This window comes from Hyperoodon ampullatus, assembly GCF_949752795.1.
Source record: "Hyperoodon ampullatus genome assembly, chromosome: 8".
In the NCBI taxonomy this organism is placed as follows: Eukaryota; Metazoa; Chordata; class Mammalia; order Artiodactyla; family Ziphiidae; genus Hyperoodon; species Hyperoodon ampullatus.
Window position 1 is genome coordinate 11,320,013 of NC_136921.1, and position 23,051 is coordinate 11,343,063.

Consider the following 23,051-nt stretch of genomic DNA (forward strand, 5'->3'; position numbering starts at 1 on the left):
GGGATTATGCAAGGCAACATTGTTAAATGATTTCACTCACAGACTTGGTATCTTCAAAACCGAATTCAAAGTCCAGCTCTGAGCAGCTTGGGGCAGGAACTCAAATCTCTCTGAACCTCAAGGTCTTCATCTGCAAAATGATAAGTGCCACGAAGATCCTTCTCTTTAATTCCTACCTTATAGTATTGCACTAAGGATTAAATTTAAAAGTAATAAATAAGTAAATAAATATATGAAAAATTTAACACATTTCCCAGCACATTCTAAGCATGCAAAAACTAGTAGCTGCAACCATTAATACTACAAAATGTTGAACTGAAGTTACACCTTAGGTCAGAATATTTGCTGAAGAAAATTTGTCTTCATACATCTGAAATGTTTTCAATCCACTCATTTCAGGCAAAAGCTTCCAATTTTCTATTTTCCTTTGAAGTTCGTATCAAATAGTAAAAATGAGAGCCATGTATTGAGAGGATGACTTGTCATCTTGCATGCTGAAGTGTTTGACACTTGTCATCTCACTGAATACCCCAATGATTCCACCACCAGGTGGGTGTTACTCTCTCCATTCATGGGTGTAGAAACCTAGATTCAGGATTTTAGGCAACCACCCAAGGTCTTCCTGCTACTAATGACCAGGTTTAGATTTCAACGCAGTTAGATCACTAATGTCCAGTCTCTTAAATTCTATTCTAAATATGCTGAAAGTAAAAGTGAATGGCAGTGGAGGAGGTGGACTGAGAAGCTTTTTCTTCTTTAAATAAAGTTAGTCTAGATCAATGGTTCTCAATTGTATTTTTTTGGAATCAAAATGCCTTTGCACTCTAAAAATGTTGGGGGACCTCATGAAGCTTCTGATTGTAGGGTTTATACTTATTGATATTTTCCATATTATAAATTAAAGCTAAGAAAATTTCCACATGTAAACGATATCATATGATATTTGTCTTTGTCTGACTTACTTGCAGAATCAAAAAAAAATGATACAAATAAACTTATTTGCAAAACAGAAACAGACTCACAGACTTAGAGAACAAACTTATGGTTACCAAAGGGGAAAGGTGGCAGGGAAGGATAAATTGGGAGTTTGGGGTTGACATATCAATACTCTGTAATAACATAAATGGGAAAATAATTTGAAAAAGAAGAGATACATGTAAACTGAATCACTTTGCTGTACACCTGAAACTAACACAACATTGTTAATCAACTATTCTTCAATATAAAATAAAAATTATAAAAAACAGCTTTTGCTATATACTAAATTGTATTTTCAGCATATTTTGATGAAGTCTGAGGCCACATAGAAAGAAGTGAAAATACTGAAACTTAAAGAAGCTATATAAAGTTATAATTCATAGAAAAAATGTTAAGAAAATTCTAAATACGTGTAATTTTAAAATAACAGTAACAATTTAAATAACCATAATTTATTATTTTAACATAATTTTAAAATAATAACAAACACATTACATGTTAACATACATATTTTTATGGCAAATATCTATGTTTTCCAAAACAAAACACTTTAGTGAGAAAAATAATTTCATCTTACATTTTTAGCAAATCTTCTTAATATCTGACTTAAAAGAAGACAGCTAGACTCTCCTATTTGCTTCTGCAGTCAGCCTGTTACACCATCACACCTCGTGTGGACCCTGGAGAACTCCACTGAGTACTCATGAGATGATTCGAATGAAAAGGGTGAATAAAATCTTTGTATTATAATAAGCATAGTTTGACTGCTGGACTCTCTGAAAGATCTCAGTGACCCCTAGGGGGTCTCAGCTCACACTTTAAGAACCACAGTTTAGATAAAATCTTGAAGAGACCTGAGAGGTTCCATTGCCAACTTGAGTCTGCAGTGATAACTGAATTTCATCATTCAATTACCTTCTCATCAAAGTGTCTCTTTGTACTGTTCTGTAAAAGGATGAAAATTTGTCATCTCCAGGAATAATAAGCATTGAGTGGGAAAAATATTTAAAAAGTAATAATATCACTTAGCTGAAACAAAAATGTTATAGAAAAATGTGTTAGACATATTTGGTTAATTCAACATGCAGAGACAAAAATTAATGTACTTTTATCTTTATAGAAAAAAAGACAACCCTTCACTGTGCAAATGAAATGTAATTGAAGTGTCATTCTATTTTTGTGGCATTAACCAAACTGATTAAATGTGTTATATTACTTAAGTGAAGGTAGTTGTCAAATAGTAGCAGACATGTACCCTAATAAAGCAGAGGGTACCAGGAGAGCATTGGAAATCTTATATAAGATGAGAAAAATCTTATACAATATTTGAATAGAGTTAAGACACATCAGAAGTTGAGTCATTTGTTTGTTTATGAGATTGCATCTTCAAAATGTTTTGGCTCAGAGGTGCAATTTTTCTTCATTGCTTTAAAATCAAAGCCCAGAAACAAGGCATTTGTAAATCACAGTGTTGTTCATTTATGTACTGAAATTGATTTTGCTTTACCATACTCCTTCTACAAGGGAAAGGGTTGTTGTAAGACACTTACTTATTCCTAATAATTTTAAAATTTAATATAGTATCCTAAGTGTTCTAGAAGAACTGTGCCCTATTTCACAGATATATTAGCAAAGCTGAAGAACTAAAGAATCATAATTTCGGTAACAGTATTGTGCCAAATGGAGAAACTACATTTTTTAATGGAAATTTTTCATATTGTAGAATGTAAAAGAGTTCCAACACTTAAATGAAGTTTGATTCCCCATTGCCAATTGAACCATACCCCAAAAAAATCACTTGACTGCAAATTATGCAAAAGTCACAGGTACACTCAAGTTTCCAGATGTTGAATTAGATGAGAGAAAAAACAACAGTATTCACTTCAATGTATCCCTCTAAAGTGGATTCTTGGTTGAATATTTTACACACTCTAGAGGTGCTGTTATCCTGGAAGTTTTTTCTAATATCCAGATGCTCTGAGGCAAACAAAACACTTACAGATTCTTCAGAAAAGAGTTCCTTGTTTAAATAGAAAATCTTGCCAATAACACTGAGAAGTTTGTCTTGGTTCCTTCAGGTTCTCCGCAGCAACAGCCTGCTGGAATCTACAGACTACTGGCTTCAGAATCAGAGGACGCCCTGCCAAATTGGTTTTGTGGAAGACAAGTCTGAAAACTGTGCTTCTGTAAGTAAACACAACTCTGGGGATGCAGGCTGAGAAAGTGGGGAGTTGGGCATATGTACTCATAACAAAGACATAATCATTAGGTACAAGATTTGGAAAGCATCTTTTTGAAAATACGTAACTGGTTTATACAGTGTTAACAAAATAACAGGCAGAAACTCATGTTTCTTCTGCTTTGCTCATCTCAACAGGTAAATTAATCTTATCATTTCTCTGAAAAGGAAAAAATGGTGTTTTCATTTTCAAAACTGACAGTGTAAAAGATTCAGAAATAGCATCGTATGATGAGAAATAAAAACCTGTTCAGAGTGCTCTTGGATTCTTTTTAATATATTTTATAACTCCTACTAGTAGGTATTTTTCAACCTGAAAACTGTATAAAAATATTCTACCATTCTTATAAGTTATAGTCATTATTTGAAAACATTTTCAACATAAGAAATATACAGGCATGCTTTTTAATATTATATACTGGATCTGAGCTTTACGTATAAAATCCTCCTTTTCAAGGGAAGAGACGTCCTTATAGATAAATATTTCTTGTGGCTTAGAATGTAAGGGCATATTGTTGATACGAGAAATCAACAACGTGATTTCTCCTTCCTATATGAAATAGTCTGCTTCCTATATGTTCTACAAAACTATATGTTTCATTTTAACTGCAATCACCTAGCTCTTATGGGCTCATGATTATAGAGACTGGGGGAGAATATTTCCAAAGAGGAGAGAAATGTAATTCTCATGACTAAGTTGAGAGCATCAGCTCTGAGCTATTCCTGGAGGTAAATTGCATGCCAGCATTTCTGTTAAAAGAAAAAAAAAAGGAAGCTGAAAATGGTATGGAGGAGCTTTTTATATATAATGAGCAGAACCAGAACTGGCAGACAGAGGATGTAAAACATTTCACACTGCAGAGTCTCATAGCACAAGAAAAGCAGAGTCCATTCAACAGACATAATTCAATCTCTTTGTTTAGGCAAAATGATTTTGATCCTGCTATTTTGGGGACTTTTTAATCCCTTATCCAGAAAACCAGTTGTTGGCTAAAAATCTTTGGCGAAAACGAAAAAGGATTTTGGTGGCAAGTAATTTAACAGCGATACCTTCTTTGCAAATTCAATTCTGAGATGAGGTGGAAAATTCAGGCATTTGCTGATATGGATCTCTAATTACACAGCTCTGAATTGTAAAAGGAAGAGAAATGGAGAGTAAAAGCTATCAGCATCTACACTTTAGTCAAAGTTGTCATCCAAGCAGCTCCTGTATTAAGGAGTCTGCCATTTGGAGAAGGCACCAAAGTTGGGGCACTAAAAATTGTGTAATAAAGGGCAAAGAGGTCTTTTCTAAACTTTATATTTTTGGAATCTATATTTCAGATCTACAATTAGAAATGGTAAATTTATAGCCAAATTTAAGATTACCATTGGATCTTCCTAAGTATAAGAAAACTCTACTCACAACCCCCCCAATCCCAATGAACTCAAATTTGGACTTAAAACTGTATGACTTTCTTTCTTAATTCTTTGTCCCTTTATAGTTTCAGATGACATCAGTGAGCTTGAGCTAGCTGATTCATACTGCCGTTCTGGTTCTTTCTATACTTCCCCAAAGGGGAAAAATCTAAACACAAGTAAAAGGCAAACTGGAAGGTTAGTTTTCCTGCAAGAGTTTATAATAAATGAAACTGACACAAGTGTTAAAAATTGTCCATGACTCTAAAGTGTAAAAAAATTTCAGAATCCCTATGAAAAATGAACGCTAATCTCTCAAAAAGTATCTTGTAGTTACTTTTTCTTAGTTTACGAGTCCTTTCTCTCTTTCTTACTTGGCACAGATTTCTAGGGTGAGGAGAAGAAACAGAATCCAGAGCTGGACATTGCTGAGAGGAAGCTATTATCTAGAGAAAAATAGAGTTGATCAACAGCAATGCTTGACAGGACAAGGGTCTCTTGATCAAAATAGCCATACACAAGGAAGGAGTCACTAAAATGGTCAGGGAAAAAGTACTTAATTCCTTTTCAAAACAAATTATCCACAAAAAGATAACAATGAAGTTGTAATTTAAATTAAAAAATAGAACTGTATTTTAAAATAATATCTTGATTAAAGTTTAATTTAAAAAATTAGTCTAATGAAATAATCCCAAATCTAAATCTATTAACAAATAATCACAACAGATTCTGAGGAACCTGTAGCAAAGCTGTCCAATATTTTATTGCTTTATTCTCTATTCATAACTGTGGGGTACCCCACCCTATGTTCATTGTTGCTTCTTTAACTCATTTCTTCCTGATCAAACTTAGTAGCCAACTTTTTTATATCCAATTTTGATTGGCTTGGTATCCATCATACTGAACTCCAAGTATCTGGATTTGCAGTTTCTTAGAACTAAGTGCCTCCAAGGACAAATGTTTTCTGAATTCAAGATGTTCATTTAGAATTTTTATTGAGGGACAATCTCAGGCATAGAAACCCTTCAGGGTTATGGGCATGGGTCAGTACAGCTGTTTGTTCTCAAGCATCAAACAAGCTTCAAAAATAAGTTTTGGTCATTATCTCAATAAAGAACTGCTTTCATTTCACAGGTAAAATGAGGTGTCTTAGTGAAGAGCAGTTTGAAGCTGTCAGAAATGGGCACTCTGTAATGACCTATATGGGAAAAGAATCTAAAAAAGAGGGGATATATGTATATGTATAACTGATTCACTTTGCTGTATAGCAGAAACTAACACAACATTGTAAATCCACTATACTCCTATAAAAATTTTTTTAAATAATAAAATTTTTAAAAAAGAAATACTATAGGCCAGCCAGACATGAAGTCTGACTCAGAAGGCCCCTGAAATTTACCCTTAAATTTTTTTCAAAAGATATCAAATATGAAAACTGTGGTTTTGTTTTTGTAAATAGAGTTCTCCAATCAAACTATACAATTTTATTTTATTTCTGATTTGCCATTCTGAGAAAAAAATCATATACCAACCTTCACCGTGTTCATTTTTTAACGTAATTGTTTAAAAGGGAAATGTGGAAGAGGAAAATGAAATTGGAAGCCAATGTTCAAAACCAACAGCAGAAGCATTATCTTAATAGAGGTCCTTAACATGAGTGGTAGGATTTGGACTTTTCAGGACCCTTGATTTTTTTAAATTAAAAACTAATTTAATTACTTTTTAAGCCCCTATTGCTCTTCACTAGAATTTAATTTTTTATATTTCAAGAACCATCTTTTGGTTTAATGCTTCATTAAAATTACCTTGACAATTCACATTCTTTCTTTTTTTTTTAATTTGAACAGACATATTTACAAAAGAAATTGAACATATAGTTTTCTTTTTTTTTTAATTGGATTATAGTTGCTATTCATAGTTACAGTCAGACTCTTTCCTTACTGATCATTTTAAGACTTTTGGCTATCATCATCCCACAAGTAAATTATAGCCTCTAGACTGCATTTTAATCGATGAATCATGGCATTTGAAAATCTGTTACATTTGCCATAAATTTGTAAATAAATGAATCAGATTCTCAAGCAGCCTTCAAAATTCCATACATGATATTGTAAAACTACGAAGATATTTGACAGCTGTTCAGTGAGTCTTTGATGCGAATGCAACCCAGTGGCAACAATGACAAATGATATCTTGAATGACTGCTTTTTATTTTATATTATTTCTCCAAATATGTCTGGACCTAGTCTATTCTGAAACTTAATAGAAAAGTTAAAGAAGACACAAACACCCCACTTGATAAGTTGGTCTATGGAAAAAAATCTAGATTTACATGATTAAGGAAATATATAATTATAGAACTGTGAAGAGACATTTACATTATCTAGTCCAGATATTTATCAAGTTTTCAAATAACTTTTAATGTTTTTTTCAAAAAATCTACTTTTATACACATTTTTTAATTCTTTAGACTTACAGAAAAATTGCATGAAGAGGGCAAAGAATTCTCAGGTTCCCTAAATGCTAAAATTTTACTGCATTAGCTTTACCCTCTCCTTTGTGCATGCATTTATTGATACATCTGTGTGTAAACATAAATATATGATTCTTTTCTAAAACTTTTGAGAGTGGCATGATGCCCCTTTCTCTCTACATACTTCAGTGTGAAATGTAAATATTTAAAACTCAGGTTGAGCCCAGAGTTGCAGAAACCCTTGTTTAGGCTACTAATTCAGTTCATTGACTTTGTTTACTGCCTCAAGGAATTACAATGTATATCTGAGCAATATTCTTTAAATATTTATTCAACGATTTTCAAGGAGAAGCTAAATGCTGCCTGCATAAAAGTGAAAAATCAAACAATGGTAGCAGAGTCAGCCAGACTGAAAAAAACAGAAGCTCTAGATAAAACAGACAAAGCAAGACTGCACTGGGGCAGTAGAGCTGGTCCATGTGACCTCATCTCACCCTGGGCAGTAGCTCAGACACATTTTAAAAATCCAAGAGTCCCAGAGAAAACTTTTGAGTCTCAGTCAAATGAGAGTTCCACTGAACCTTCCCAAGCTTCTAGAAGCCAATAAATTAGAAAGGACACTTTATTGGGAAGGATGACACAGAGGGAGGGTAGAGAAAAGAGTCTGCCACAAAAGAAACTAGGTGGCTCTATATCCACGAAAGTCATATGTAAGAAACCAAAACCTAGAAAAGTGATCAATAAAACTGAGAAGGAGCTTTTGATTAATAATTTAAGGGCTGAACTTAAAGTGTGTGGCCAAATAATACAGTAGTAATTTGGAGGTAGGTCTTAGACCTAGTACATAATATTTATCAATGTCTTAGATCCTGAAACTATTAAAGAGAAACATTTTATAAGCTTATTTTGATTGAAAATTGAGTCCAAATTCTATCTTATAAGTTGTAGGTAAAATGTTACATAATAAAAATTAAGATCATTGACTTTGTTTACTGCCTCAAGGAATTATAATGTATATCTAAGCATTAAATAAGTGGATTGAGACTTCCAATAATTCATAATAGAAATAAAAGCTCACAATGTAATTATTAATTTAAAATATGCTTCAAAACTGTACATATTGTATATTAAACAGGACATGTTCTTAGAGGAAAACATAGGCAGAATACTCTATGACATAAATCACAGCAAGGTCCTTTTTGACCCACCTCCTAGAGAAATGGAAATAGAAACAAAAATAAACAAATGGGACCTAATGAAATTTAAAAGCTTTTGTACAGCAAAAGAAACCATAAACAAGGCGAAGACAACCCTCAGAATGGGAGAAAGTATTTGCAAATGAAGCAACTGACAAAGGATTAATCTCCAAAATTTACAAGCAGCTCATGCAGCTCAATATCAAAAAAACAAAAACCCAATCCAAAAATGGGCAGAAGACATAAATAGACATTTCTCCAAAGAAGATATACAGATTGCCAAGAGGCACATGAAAGGATGCTTAACATCACCAATCATTAGAGAAATGCAAATCAAAACTACAATGAGATATCATCTCACACCAGTCAGAATGACCATCATCAAGAAATCTAGAAACAATAAATGTTGGAGAGGCTGTGGAGAAAAGGGAACCCTCTTGCACTGTTGGTGGGAATGTAAATTGATACAACCACTATGGAGAACAGTATGGAGGTTCCTTAAAATCTAAAAGTAGAATTACCATATGACCCAGCAATCCCACTACTGGGTATATAACCAGAGAAAACCATAATTCAAAAAGAGCCATGTACCGCAATGTTCATTGCAGCACTATTTACAATAGCCAGGACATGGAAGCAAGCAACCTAAGTGTCCGTCGACAGATGAATGGATAAAGAAGATGTGACACATATATACAATGAAATATTACTCAGCCATAAAAAGAAACAAAATTGAGTTATTTGTAGTGAGGTGGATAGACCTAGAGTCTGTCATACAGAGTGAAGTAAGTCAGAAAGAGAAAAACAAATACCGTATGCTAACACATATATATGGAATCTAAACAAACAAACAAAAAAAAGTGGTTCTAATGAACCTAGGGGCAGGACAGGAATAAAGACACAGATGTAGAGAATGAACTTGAGGACATGGGAAGGGGGAAGGGTAAGCTGGGATGAAGTGAGAGAGTGGCATGGACATACATACACCACCAAATGTAAAATAGATAGCTAGTGGGAAGCAGCCGCATAGCACAGGGAGATCAGCTCGGTGCTTTGTGACCACCTAGAGGGGTGGGATAGGGAGGGTGGGAGGGAGATACAAGAGGTAGGGGATATGGGGATATATGTATATGTATAGCTGATTCACTTTGTTGTACAGCAGAAACTAACACAACATTGGAAAGCAATTATACTCCAATAAAGATGTTTAAAAAAAAAACAGGTTAATGGATTGAATGAAGGAAGGATAAGTCAAGGATAACTCCTACAATTTTGGCGTAAGCTCCTAGGTGGATGGAAGTTTCATTTACTGTGATGGGGAAGACTGGGGTGGGGAACCGGTTGGAGGTAAGAGGAGGGGGTGATGCTGGGTGTCTCTTACTCATCCAAGTGGAAATCCAGCCTGGTAGTTGGGTTACAAGTGGGAGTTTTTGGCAAGATCAGGGAGAGAGAGATAAGAGATTTGAGGGTCTTCAGAGTGACCCTCAGAAAGTAGAGAAGATCAGTCACACCAAGAAAAATGTGTGGATGAAGAAAGGAGCTTATAACTGAGAGCTGGGGTGTTCTGATAAGTACACATGCAGGGATCTCTATCTTCAGGGTCCCCTCAAAAGCAAGAGATTATTTGTTAAGCATGTAAGCCGAGCTTCAAGTACATAATAGTGGTATTTTTGCCACTAAATATACAGACAGATGAATAGACCTGAGTGTAATTTTAAACCTGGGTGTTCAAACCATTTCTCAAATTTTTTAAAATTCCTTTTGACAGAAGAATGCATCATTATAATAGCTCAGATTTGGTTTGTGTTTCAATTTTCATACAAGTTCTGCAATTACAGCAAATTTCCTTTGAGTTGAAAGCCAATCAGTCAAGAAAAACCAACAGCAATAAACAGTGTTTCTCATTAAAATACCTTTAAGCTTCAAGGATATTGACTACATAATTTAGATATTTTTTAACAGAATTATTTGTTTGGTTTAACTTGTCTTTCTTAATCAATTTTTCCAGAGTCCCAGGAAAACTAGTTAGAAGTAATAGCATTAATTTTTTTTTCACAACTTAGAGACTGAAGTTTAAAAACAAATAAATAAACAAATAAGAGGAAGAAATACAAAAGTGGGCCTGGCTAATGCCCACCATAGCATGTCTGTTTTCAGCTCCAAGCCTCTGGAGTACAATTTCTCTCTTTTATAACAATGAGACAAGCTCACCCTAGGCCTTTATTAGGAAATGAGAAAGTGCTACAAGCAGAATTCCTTCCTTTCCATCCTTGGATATTACAGTCTTTTTAAGGCCAGAGACAGCCCTCACTGTATATTCCAGACAGTACCTGGCATATCAGCTGGTCCATAGCATCTGTGATGTTGGTGGAATTTAATTGGATTATCTGGAGTCATTCAATGTACTTTCCAGAAGCATCTGAATTGGCTGAAAGGAGTGAAGGAAACTTTGCCCATTGCTAAGTTATGCCTCAGGCTTGATTTAATAGTATACAATCAGTTAAGCAGACAGTCTGTCAGCAGTGAGTAGGGTAGTTTTGCTAAGTACCCAGGGATGAATTCTTCTAGGGAGGGTCTCTCAGCACCATTGCTGTATTAAGCTGGATCATTCTTTGTCGCAGGGGCTTTCCTGTTCATCGTAGACTATTTAGCAACATCCCTGGCCTCTACCCACTAGATGTCAGTAGCACCTACTCTCCAGTTGTAACAACCAAAAATGTCTCCAGGTATCACCAACTTCCCCTGGCTGGGGAAGGTGGGCAAGGGGCAGCATCACACCCAGTTGCAACTGCTGCTCTCAAGTTTCTGAAATTTTAAGCTCTAGTCTCCCTTAAGGTACCTCCTATTCATGTGTTTCAAACTGAGCTGCCACCTCACTCTTGCACAGACATGGAAAGGAAACAGCCTCTGCTTCCCCCAAAAGATCCCAGTCCTCTTGTTGCTCTCATCAAAGGCCATGTGCACCAGGAGGAAGGACTGAAAGTGAAAGGTTCATGAGACAGTCAAAGCCGGTTCAGGACACTTGCCTGTAGGTCAAGATCAATTAATTTATGGCCCTTGCTTCTACCACCAAACAGAATTCAGTACCACTTGGACATCCCAGGCAACCAATTTTTAGACTGAGATGCATTATTTTTACTTATAACTTATTTTCTTTCTTTTATCAAATATAATGCAATTTCATAACAGAACATTTGAAAGCAATAAGAAAGAAAAGATCCCTAACTCTACTAGTTAATGGATCTACTCTTGACACTGGTTATTTCCTTCCACACTTTTCCCCACAAGCTAAAAAGAGCAGGCATGTCAATTCACCTTGATTCCAAATGCTAATACAGGTCTTGGGTTGAAGATCTTCTAATATTTCAAAATAAGTCAGAAATCTAGTTTTCTACATGAGATCTGATTTCTAAATTTTGGCCAGCACTAAAATTTTCTTTCAAAACAGACCACCCGTATCAGATGGAATCAGCTGGTGGGACTCGTTTCTGACATCTGTCATTTCATCTTGTGTCCACCTGGCCTCATTCTTCTTACCTGCTAACTTCTATGTGCATTTGAATTTAGGATCCCTGTCACTAAACAATCTCTCAAGTGCTTTCCAACTCAAAAATTGTATGAGTCCAGGACCAAGCACATTACTAGAACTTCCTTTCTCATTACCTGAATTAGCTTGTCCCAAATGTTACCACTCTCCACAAGCAGACAATACCACCCTCTGTGGCCTTCTCTCAGAGGATGATTTAGAAAATACAGTCTTACCTAACCTGGAATATAAAGGACAGTGGACATGAATTATACCAATATATTTATATGTGTATATAAATATATAATGTGTATTCTATTGAAATATAAATACACATTACATATATACACTATATACACATTATATATATATTTCTTTTGAAATGTTGTTCTGGTAAGTAAGCAATTGACTTCATGAAGACCTAACAAAGAAAGAATGGTCCAAAGGATAAAAATCAATCCTGTAAGTACATTTGCACCCAAACATCCAGTTCAAGATCCTCCACCATCTGCCCTTTCCAAATTTACCTGTCAGTCAGCCCTCACTTCCCCTCACCACCCTTTCCTTGGGTTCATTAGAATACTTGCCATTCTTCAAACACCTATGTACCTTTGCCCATTCTGTTTCTGTACCCCAGGCTGCCCTGGAACCAGCCTGCTGCCTCAAAAATTCTTACAGACTTGTCAGTCAATCTGTGTTTATACAAAACAGTCATTTCAACTTTTTTGTCAACTTTTAATCATTACTTATTCAGGACAATTTGGGGAACAATATTACATTATTTCTTTCAGATTAATTCCTGGGGACTTACTGTAATTTCCTGCATTACTGACTTCACTGGGAACTGACAGCTAGTTTGTCAATTACTTCAATATTGTATTCCTTCAAAATTGCTTTGTCTTAAAAGAGAACAAATGTCATCATTCTTAATGAAAGTACTCTTCACCTCAGCATTCTTACGTGTACACATATATTTACATATATACTTCTCCTCCTTCCTTATAAATACTTATGTTACTCCTAATCCTCTTTAAAAAGCAAATATTAAAACAAGCAAAACACTTCCTTTGACCCTATCTCCCTGTGAAACCACTTACCCTATGTTCCTCCTTCTCTTGACCACCAGACTTAAAAACTAACAAAAAGTGTATTGTCTCTACTATCTGGTTACTATCTGGCTATCTTATCTCTCTGCTGAAATTGCTCTTATTTGAGACAGGAAATCCACTAACATGCTGTCATTGCTTATGTTCCTTAGCTTTGAGCATAACTAACTAAACATATACCCCACCCAGCTTCTGAAGACTGGCTATTTTTTCCATGGCTTTAGGAACATCATACTCTCTTTTAATTATTTCCTTACCTCTAGGATCATTTCTTCTTTGTCTTATTCCTGGACTTCTGCTCCCCACAACTTTGCACTTAAATGTGGCTTTTCCCAAAGGTCTTTGCAAAAGCCTGTCCTTTCTTGCTCACAGCTCTCACTGGATCATTCATCCTTACCTCATGGCTTCAGCCACATCTGTATACCAATGACCACCATCTCAGGACTACAGACTTATTTCTAAGTGCCTGTTAGATACACCCACCTGAAAATCTCAAAAATAACCATAGTCAACATAACTTGGGTATATATCCAAAAATATGTTCCTCCTCCCAAAATTTCTATTGATAGTTTTGTAATCTACACATTTTCCCAAGCTATAGTCCTCCGAATCACATTCATCTTATTTTTCTCCCTCACGTTTCATCTGCAATTGGTTATCAAAAGTTGCTTTTATTTTTCAGTTCTGGCTGTGCTTTTTCAGCCCCACTGTCACTATTTTATTGTTTAGTGCCCCACATATTTCTTCTAAATATTTAATGTGCAAAAATCTAAAGCAAACACAGAAAGCAAAAATCAAAAAAACAAAGAAGTCCTTAGCAACATTAAAAGGCCACTAATATCTTGGTATCTTTTTCTCCTGAATTCCTTTGTAGCACCAAATTCCTAGACTTACTTTAAGATTCCAGTGGTACAAACAATTACATTACCAGTCCCCTACTACCACCCTCAGCGTCATATAATTCCTCCAGGGACTGCTGAGTCAATTCAGTATCTAATTCAAGACCATGACTCTAATATTTAATTGAATGAAGATGAATTCCAAGGGAATATGAATATGATTCACCACTGTTATCCTAGTTTTTAAAGTACTATGCTAATGACAGGCCAATGAAGAAGCACTTTGACATTGGTACTATTTGACACTGGGAACACAATCACAGTATGGGTTTGACAGAGCCTAGTGGTAGCACCAAAATAAAATAGCTCTTGGTGAGTGTATTTACATCACATGTTAAACAAATAGAATGTACTAGAGTTCTCCTATTCTGCCAGACTAAGTGACTAAAGTTCCATTGGTGAAATTGCAGAACCCAAGAGCTGGAATAAACCTGAGAAGATATATTGCTCACTCCATTCACTTTTCAGGTGAGAAAACAAAATAACAATGAGGAGGAAGATTGCTTAAAGCCACAAATTAAATTAATAACAAGACCAGGTCTAAAGCCCAAATCCACCAGCTCCTAGCACAGTGAGTACAGCACTTTTTCAATATTCTGATAGATACCACCATAGAAAATATAATAATTTTATTAAAAAGGAATAAAATGTACTATTTCTTTATTGTAGGATTATTTTATTTGAGGAATAAAAGATTTTTATTACTAAGCTATGCTGAAGACACTAAGTTATTGAAAAGTTCCAAGATCCTTAGCTTTGTCACATTTTGTATATAAGATATTGTCAGATTATGTCTAAGATATAGCTAGTTATATCATTCATAGGTATAAATGTCATTAAAGTTTGGTATGTCTGTACCATCAACTAAAGCAACATAGCCTTTGGTCACCTCAAGTGGCAGTGCCTACACTTACTGCTCGAGCTGGCATTCATTGAGTCTTATGATGTGCAAACTACTCTACCAGAATCTCTGAGGTATATAAAAATATGTGCAAAACTTCTCTGCATCTTAAAAAGCACAGAAAACTGGACATTTTAAACAATATGTCATAGAAACTCTGGATACTGGTTCCACCCCCACTCTCCTAGGCTTATTTTGTTGTTATTGTTTTCAATTTTTTTTTTGACTGGATTGACTTAGTGAAGTTTATTTCCTTCTCATAGTGTGAAGTCTTTGGTGTCACTCCTCAGAGATTCACAGCCTTGGGCCTCTGCACAGTCACCTAGGATGACACTCATCCTAGCAGGTCTCTCTTTGACTGTGTCTTTCTCTGATCTTTCTTTTAAGCTGCCTGCCTGTTTAATTTGGTATTACTTTCTGGCCTGTCAGACTCCACTATTTGCCAGTTGATTACTCTATTGCTTCTAAAAATGCCCTGGAGTATAAATTGTTCAGCAGTCTGATGAAATTAAATTTGAGCAGGTATAGTTTCTGAAATCAGTTCTGAATTTTGTTCTGACCCTATGAGTGTTCTTCTTAGATATCTCTCTTTCCAGTTCTCTCTAGTAAACTAGCTGACTTAAGGTTTAACTTGTTGCTCTTAATTAATAGAAGCTATTTTTTTGAGGATGTCCTTAGGCTTGAACTTCCCCAGACACTGTCTTAAATAATCTCAGTTCTTTGGGGGAAAGCTTCTGAGCTCTCTTTTCTTATAGACTACCTCTCCTTCTGGGCAGACTCTCTAAGTGGCCACTCAGGGCACTGGGTGGGGCAGTAGCCTCTGATATTCTTGGCTTTCCTCTCCCAGTTAGAACCTCTACTCTACAAGAAGCTAGAGTGAGGGTGTTCATGGACCTAGTATTCTCAGCCTGCTACATGTGAGTAGCGCCTGGGCAGGGCCCAGGTAGAAGAAATAAGCCCCCCAACTTCTTGGTTTCACTCACCGGGAATTTAACCTCTTCTATTTGGAGTTGGAGGGGATGAGAAATGCCGGCAGTTTCTGACTCTCAGTGAGATACAGTAAACCTTGTTTGGGAGCTGAGGGGAGAGGAGACCCAAATGGAGCCTCTATCAAGTTGAACTGGGGAAGGAGATGCAGGGGAAAGGAGAAAGTGGGGTGTGGTGTAAATGTCACAGACTCTCTCTCTGTTCTGAGTTTTAGTAGATTTTCTTAAAAATATTTCATTTTCTGTATGTTCTTAGGACAATTTCTAGAGAATTAAAACATTTGTTTTTATAGGTTTTTTTTCCAGCTTTGCTTCCTTCACTGGAGAGTTGGTCCACAGAGCTCTTCACACTGTCATCTCAGACCTGGAACACATTACCATTTCTATGTTACCTGCCTGGCCCTTGGAGGTGTTTGAATTTGTGACCCAGGCAGGTGTTTCATGTCGCCAATTAAAGGTTGTTTTATATCCTTTAACATTCAGCCTTGTTGAGGGTAGAGCTGACATTCTTTATGAAAGTTAAGGCATCTAATGTCCCTAAGAAAGAGCATCTCATTTTTGTGTAAAGTTGGCAAGTGAATGTTTGGGGAGAGAGCCAAGATTTTCCTCAGGGAAAAATAGGAGTTTCTTATAATCTATGGAGTCCAAATTCAGGAGATGATTTTGTTGATTTTATTCTGAAAACATTTAACAGATGTCACTCAATGTCAAGCTAGCCATTAAATACTTGTTAAATAGCATTGATTTTTCAACTTTAAGGAATATAATTTCATCATCAGCCCACAAAATAGACTGTAAAATGTTCCACTTAATACTGCATGAATTGATTCACAATATAGTTGTTGGCTGGAAGCTACTTGGACATTAAATGAGGTCTGGCAAAGGATGATAAATGTCAAATAGCTAAAACTGAGTCGTTCCCTCTAGTACTAACTGCATAGCCAACCCAGTTGTCTATTTATGTCACTCATTTGTTCCGATAAATTATATTATCAACCTACAAGAGAATTTAGTCATGTATCCTTGAAATCACCAGAATTTTGTATATTTTCAACCAGAAATTCATGGATACATATATCTGTATCAAAGAAACTTCTCTGGTCACTGCAATTTTCATCTAATAACATTAATAATATGAGGCTGGTGCAGGCTAAAAAAAACTGATATTAAAATTAAGGGCCATACTTTACTTATCACAACAAATTCTCAAGTGACTTGGCCTATGTGACCTTAAAGGTTCCTTCCAATTTTGAAGCCTCTTTTCAAATGTTTATTCATTGTTCTTGACAGTCCAGTATTGGAAGAAAGTGATATTTTGCTTGATTAGTGAAAGCAGCATAATTTTCCTACCTTTATTTTTTTACACTGACCTTCAGTGTGGTGTTCTGTTAACTCAGCAGAGTGTTGTTGTTCTAATGTTTTAGTCTGTGAAAGCACATTTTGTCTGAATTTCTTAAGAGGCAAAGAACTAGGGGTGTATATTTGGTTTATGTTAGTAACTGCAAAGGGAATTCATCAATCAGTGTCATAGGCTTTGAGCTATTCTTATGACAACTCAATTTTACTATTTTTTTCCTTCAGTAAGTTTGTCTTAAAGATGCCTTCTTCCCTCTATCCATCACAGCCCTTTCTCACTCTTCATACGGGCAGAGATCTCTGTGATCTAAAGAGAAGTTATTTGAAAGTGGGAAAGCAAAGAATTGGACTTGAGCCCTGTTCATGTGCCTGGAAACTGAAGGGAGAATTGATTTGCTTAGGCAAAGTCCACTTGGATTTTTAGTTTATGAAAGCACTTTTCACAACTAATCAATGGTGAACATTTTAGAAACTGCCTAAAATGAAGCCCCACAAGACACAAAAATATGAATTCCTGTGGTGCATGAAAATTTACATCACATCATTTGTGTGAAAACAAAACCAAAAAATATGAGTAGCATATAATTAATCATATTTATGTATGAATATTTTTATTTTTTTTAACATCTTTATTGGAGTATAATTGCTTTACAATGGTGTGTTAGTTTCTGCTTTATAACAAAGTGAATCAGTTATACATATACATATATCCCCATATCTCTTCCCTCTTGCATCTCCCTCCCTCCCACCCTCCCTATCCCACCCCTCTAGGTGGTCACAAAGCACCGAGATGATCACCCTGTGTTATGCAATTGCTTCCAACTAGCTATCTATTTTACATTTGGTAGTGTATATATGTCCATGCCACTCTCTCACTTTGTCCCCTCCCCATGTCCTCAAGTCCATTCTCTAGTAGGTCTGTGTCTTTATTCCCGTTTTGCCCCTAGGTTCTTCATGACCTTTTTTGTTGTGTTTTTTAGATTCCATAGATATGTGTTAGCATATGGTATTTGTTTTTCTCTTTCTGCCTTATTTCACTCTGTATGAAACACTCTAGGTCCATCCACCTCACCTACAAATAACTAAATTTCATTTCTTTTTATGGCTGAGTAATATTCCATTGTATATATTTGCCACATCTTCTTTATCCATTCATCTGTCGATGGACACTTAGGTTGCTTTCATGCCCTGATTATTGTAAATAGAGCTGCAATGAACGTTGTGGTACATGACTCTTTTTGAATTATGGTTTTCTCAGAGTATATGCCTAGTAGTGGGATTGCTGGGTCATATGGTAGTTCTATTTTTAGTTTTTAAAGGAACCTCCATACTATTCTCCATAGTGGCTGTATCAATTTACATTCCCACCAACAGTGTAAGAGGGTTCCCTTTTCTCCACACCCTCTCCAATATTTATTGTTTGTAGATTTTTTGATGATGGCCATTCTGACTGGTGTGAGATGATATCTCATTGTAGCTTTGATTTGCATTTCTCTAATGACTAATGATAGGCATCTTTTTTTTTATTAGTTTCTGCTTTATAACAAAGTGAATCAGTCATACATATACATCTGTTCCCACATCCCTTCCCTCATGCATCTCCCTCCCTCCCACCCTCCCCATCCCACCCCTCCAGGCAGTCACAAAGCACCCAGCTGATCTCCCTGTGCTCTGCGGCTGCTTCCCATTATCTATCTACCTTACGTTTGGTAGTGTATATATTGTCCATGCCTCTCTTTCGCTTTGTCACAGCTTACCCTTCCCCCTCCCCATATCCTCAAGTCCATTCTCTAGTAGGTCTGTGTCTTTATTCCCGTTTTACCCCTAGGTTCTTCATGACATTTTTTTTTAATTCCATATATATGTGTTAGCATACGGTATTTGTCTTTCTCTTTCTGACTTACTTCACTCTGTATGACAGACTCTAGGTCTATCCACCTCATTACAAATAGCTCAGTTTCGTTTCTTTTTATGGCTGAGTAATATTCCATTGTATATATGGGCCACATCTTCTTTACCCATTCATCTGATGATGGACACTTAGGTTGTTTCCAGCTCCGGGCTATTGTGAATAGAGCTGCAATGAACATTTTGGTACATGTCTCTTTTTGAATTATGGTTTTCTCAGGGTATATGCCTAGTAGTGGGATTGCTGGGTCATATGGTAGTTCTATTTGTAGTTTTTTAAGGAACCTCCATACTGTTCTCCATAGTGGCTGTACCAATTCACATTCCCACCAGCAGTGCAAGAGGGTTCCCTTTTCTCCACACCCTCTCCAGCATTTATTGTTTCTAGATTTCTTGATGATGGCCATTCTGACTGGTGTGAGATGATATCTCATTGTAGTTTTGATTTGCATTTCTTTAATGATTAATGATGTTGAGCATTCTTTCATGTGTTTGTTGGCAGTCTGTATATCTTCTTTGGAGAAATGCCTATTTAAGTCTTCTGCCCAATTTTGGATTGGGTTGTTTGTTTTTTTGCTATTGAGCTGCATGAGCTGTTTATAAATTTTGGAGATTAATCCTTTGTCAGTTGCTTCATTTGCAAATATTTTCTCCCATTCTGAGGGTTGTCTTTTGGTCTTGTTTATGGTTTCCTTTGCTGTGCAAAAGCTTTTAAGTTTCATTAGGTCCCATTTGTTTATCTTTGTTTTTATTTCCATTTCTCTAGGAGGTGGGTCCAAAAGGATCTTGCTGTGATTGATGTCATAGAGTGTTCTACCTATGTTTTCCTCTAAGAGTTTGATAGTTTCTGGCCTTACATTTAGGTCTTTAATCCATTTTGAGCTTATTTTTGTGTATGGTGTTAGGGAATGATCTAATCTCATACTTTTACATGTCCCTGTCCAGTTTTCCCAGCACCACTTATTGAAGAGACTGTCCTTTCTCCACTGTACATTCCTGCCTCCTTTATCAAAGATAAGTTGGCCATATGTGCGTGGGTTTATCTCTGGGCTTTCTATGCTGATCCACTGATCTATCTTTCTGTTTTTGTGCCAGTACCACACTGTCTTAATTACTGTAGCTTTGTAGTATAGTCTGAAGTCAGGGAGCCTGATTCCTCCAGCTCCGTTTTTCGTTCTCAAGATTGCTTTGGCTATTCGGGGTCTTTTGTTTTTCCAAACAAATTGTGAAATTTTTTGTTCTAGTTCTGTGAAAAATGCCAGTGGTAGTTTGATAGGGATTGCATTGAATCTGTAGATTGCTTTGGGTAGTAGAGTCATTTTCACAATATTGATTCTTCCAATCCAGGAGCATGGTATATCTCTCCATCTATTTGTATCATCTTTAATTTCTTTCATCAGTGTCTTATAATTTTCTGCATACAGGTCTTTTGTCTCCTTAGGTAGGTTTATTCCTATATATTTTATTCTTTTTGTTGCAATGGTAAGTGGGAGTGTTTTCTTGATTTCATTTTCAGATTTTTCATCATTAGTGTACAGGAATACCAGAGATTTCTGTACATTAATTTTGTATCCTGCTACTTTACCAAATTCATTGATTAGCTCTAGTAGTTTTTCGGTAGCATCTTTAGGATTCTCTATGTATAGTATCATGTCATCTGCAAACAGTGACAGCTTTACTTCTTCTTTTCCAATTCGGATTCCTTTTATTTCCTTTTCTTCTCTGATTGCTGTGGCTAAAACTTCCAAAACTATGTTGAATAAGAGTGGTGAGAGTGGGCAGCCTTGTCTTGTTCCTGATCTTAGTGGAAATGGTTTCAGTTTTTCACCATTGAGGACAATGTTGGCTGTGGGTTTGTCATATACGGCCTTTATTATGTTGAGGAAAGTTCCCTCTATGCCTACTTTCTGCAGGGTTTTTATCATAAATGGGTGTTGAATTTTGTCGAAAGCTTTCTCTGCATCTATTGAGATGATCATATGGTTTTTCTCCTTCAACTTGTTAATATGGTGTATCACATTGATTGATTTGCGTATATTGAAGAATCCTTGCATTCCTGGAATAAACCCCACTTGATCATGGTGTATGATCCTTTTAATGTGCTGTTGGATTCTGTTTGCTAGTATTTTGTTGAGGATTTTTGCATCTATGTTCATCAGTGATATTGGCCTGTAGTTTTCTTTCTTTGTGACATCCTTGCCTGGTTTTGGTATCAGGTTGATGGTGGCCTCATAGAATGAGTTTGGGAGTGTTCATCCTCTGACATATTTTAGAAAAGTTTGAGAAGGATAGGTATTAGTTCCATGATTTTAAAACCAGAACTCAATCGCTTCCTAATTATCTGGCATTTGGTTTTCATCAAAAATGAAACTCTTAGTATTATTAAAATACAAAGGAAGGGGCTTCCCTGGTGATGCAGTGGTTGAGACTCCGCCTGCCAATGCAGGGGACACGGGTTCGAGCCCTGGTCTGGGAAGATCCCACATGCCACGGAGCAACTGGACCCATGAGCCACAACTACTGAGCCTGTGCGTCTGGAGCCTGTGCTCCGCAACAAGAGAGGCCGCAACAGTGAGAGGCCCGTCCACTGTGATGAAGAGTGGCCCCCACTTGCCACAACTAGAGAAAGCCCTCGCACAGAAACGAAGACCCAACACAGCCAAAAATAAATAAATAAATAGATAAATAAATAATACCAAGGAATAAAATATGAAATGCCACAAGTGAAAGAAAAATCTTTGAAACTTTAAACAATAACATACATATTCTAAAGACAACTGAACAACTTCTGAACTTAAAATTTTAAGGTGCTCAAAATATTAGTGTCAATCTATTCCAACCTGCTTTAGTTAACACTTTTAAAATTTGTTTGGTCCCAAAGAGAAATGCAGATTTCTGTCTCCTTATATATTTAATAACACATTCTGCAATTTCAGTGATTAAGCACGTATATTTGTAAATAATTCAAATACAGTCTTTGAATGTGCCCTGTTTCAGTGTCATTTTTTAAGCAGCAAAACTCTTTTTTTTTCAAATGAAACCTTACCTGTCTCCCAGTATACAAAACAGAGACAAGAATAAATGTCTAAGTGCTAATTTGAAGGCCTGGAGCCCTGTTTGGAATCAAATTCACTTAGTTACATGACAGATGACGGAATGACGGTCTGTCTCTCTGACGTCTACCTGTCTGATGGCTGGTTCAGTCCCCAAGAAGGCCTATCAACACTAAGACAAGATGACTTAATTGGAGCATATGTAGTGAAGTACCTTCCCTCTCCCTGATTTCTAGTTCCACATGTGCAGTTGTATAGAATTTTATATTTTGTAAACTATGTTTAGCTTTGTAAGCTGGATATTTAGCTTCAATCAAGTTTATTTCATTATGATTTTAAGAACAGATCCATTTTTACTGTAATTGGGAAGGTCCATCAATATTTTCGCAGGTATCATTGAGTCAATGGGATTCAAATAATTGAGCCTTGGTAGTGCACAAATATAAAAGGCAAATGCTCCCCCCATTTCTTAGTTTTTTAACTCCTATGCTAAAAGAGAGAAGCAGAAGAATCTTCAGCCCTGAGGCCAAGGTTGTGGGGTCTTTAGCACACATTCTGTGGTTTGTGCTTTTGAAATCACATCCATGGCCCTGAATTTTCAAATTAGGTGAAAAAGGGCAATCCTGGATATGTTTGCAATAAGGAGTAAGCTCAGTGAAGCAGGACACATGAATAAAGAAATGAAAGGTGTTTAATAGGCAGGATAGTATATCAAAAACACATTTACAGTCTCTGAAATATTATCCCTTCGATTTCCTGGCTTTGTTTAAATGGGTGCTAAAAACAAGGGGTGAATTTTAAGAGATTATCTTCTCTGGTCGGTTTGTGTTATCATGAGAATTCATCAGGGAAGAATGGATCAACCTGTTGCTCCAGACAGCTCTACTCGCCAAGAAACATGCTCTCTTCTGCAAGGGTGCAGAAATGAGTGTGATTTGTCCCTGTCAGAGCAATGTGCAACCTAGAAACTAGAAATGGTGTGCTCATCACAGCCCTGGAACCTGAGTCTACAGCTTCCACACAACGTCGGAC

General features: G+C 36.2%; 1 protein-coding gene across 3 annotated transcripts in view; it reads left to right on the forward strand.

The window, feature by feature from the left end:
• Nucleotides 1–23,051, forward strand: part of SPHKAP (SPHK1 interactor, AKAP domain containing) — a gene marked incomplete at both ends in the record, with an annotated part of 140,133 nt that overhangs the window by 52,444 nt on the left and 64,638 nt on the right. For all 3 annotated transcript variants that reach the window (XM_079710544.1, XM_079710545.1, XM_079710543.1), the window contains one exon: nt 3,057–3,164. In XM_079710544.1, coding sequence (XP_079566670.1) covers nt 3,057–3,164 — 108 coding nt within the window. The remainder of the gene's footprint in view (nt 1–3,056; nt 3,165–23,051) is intronic.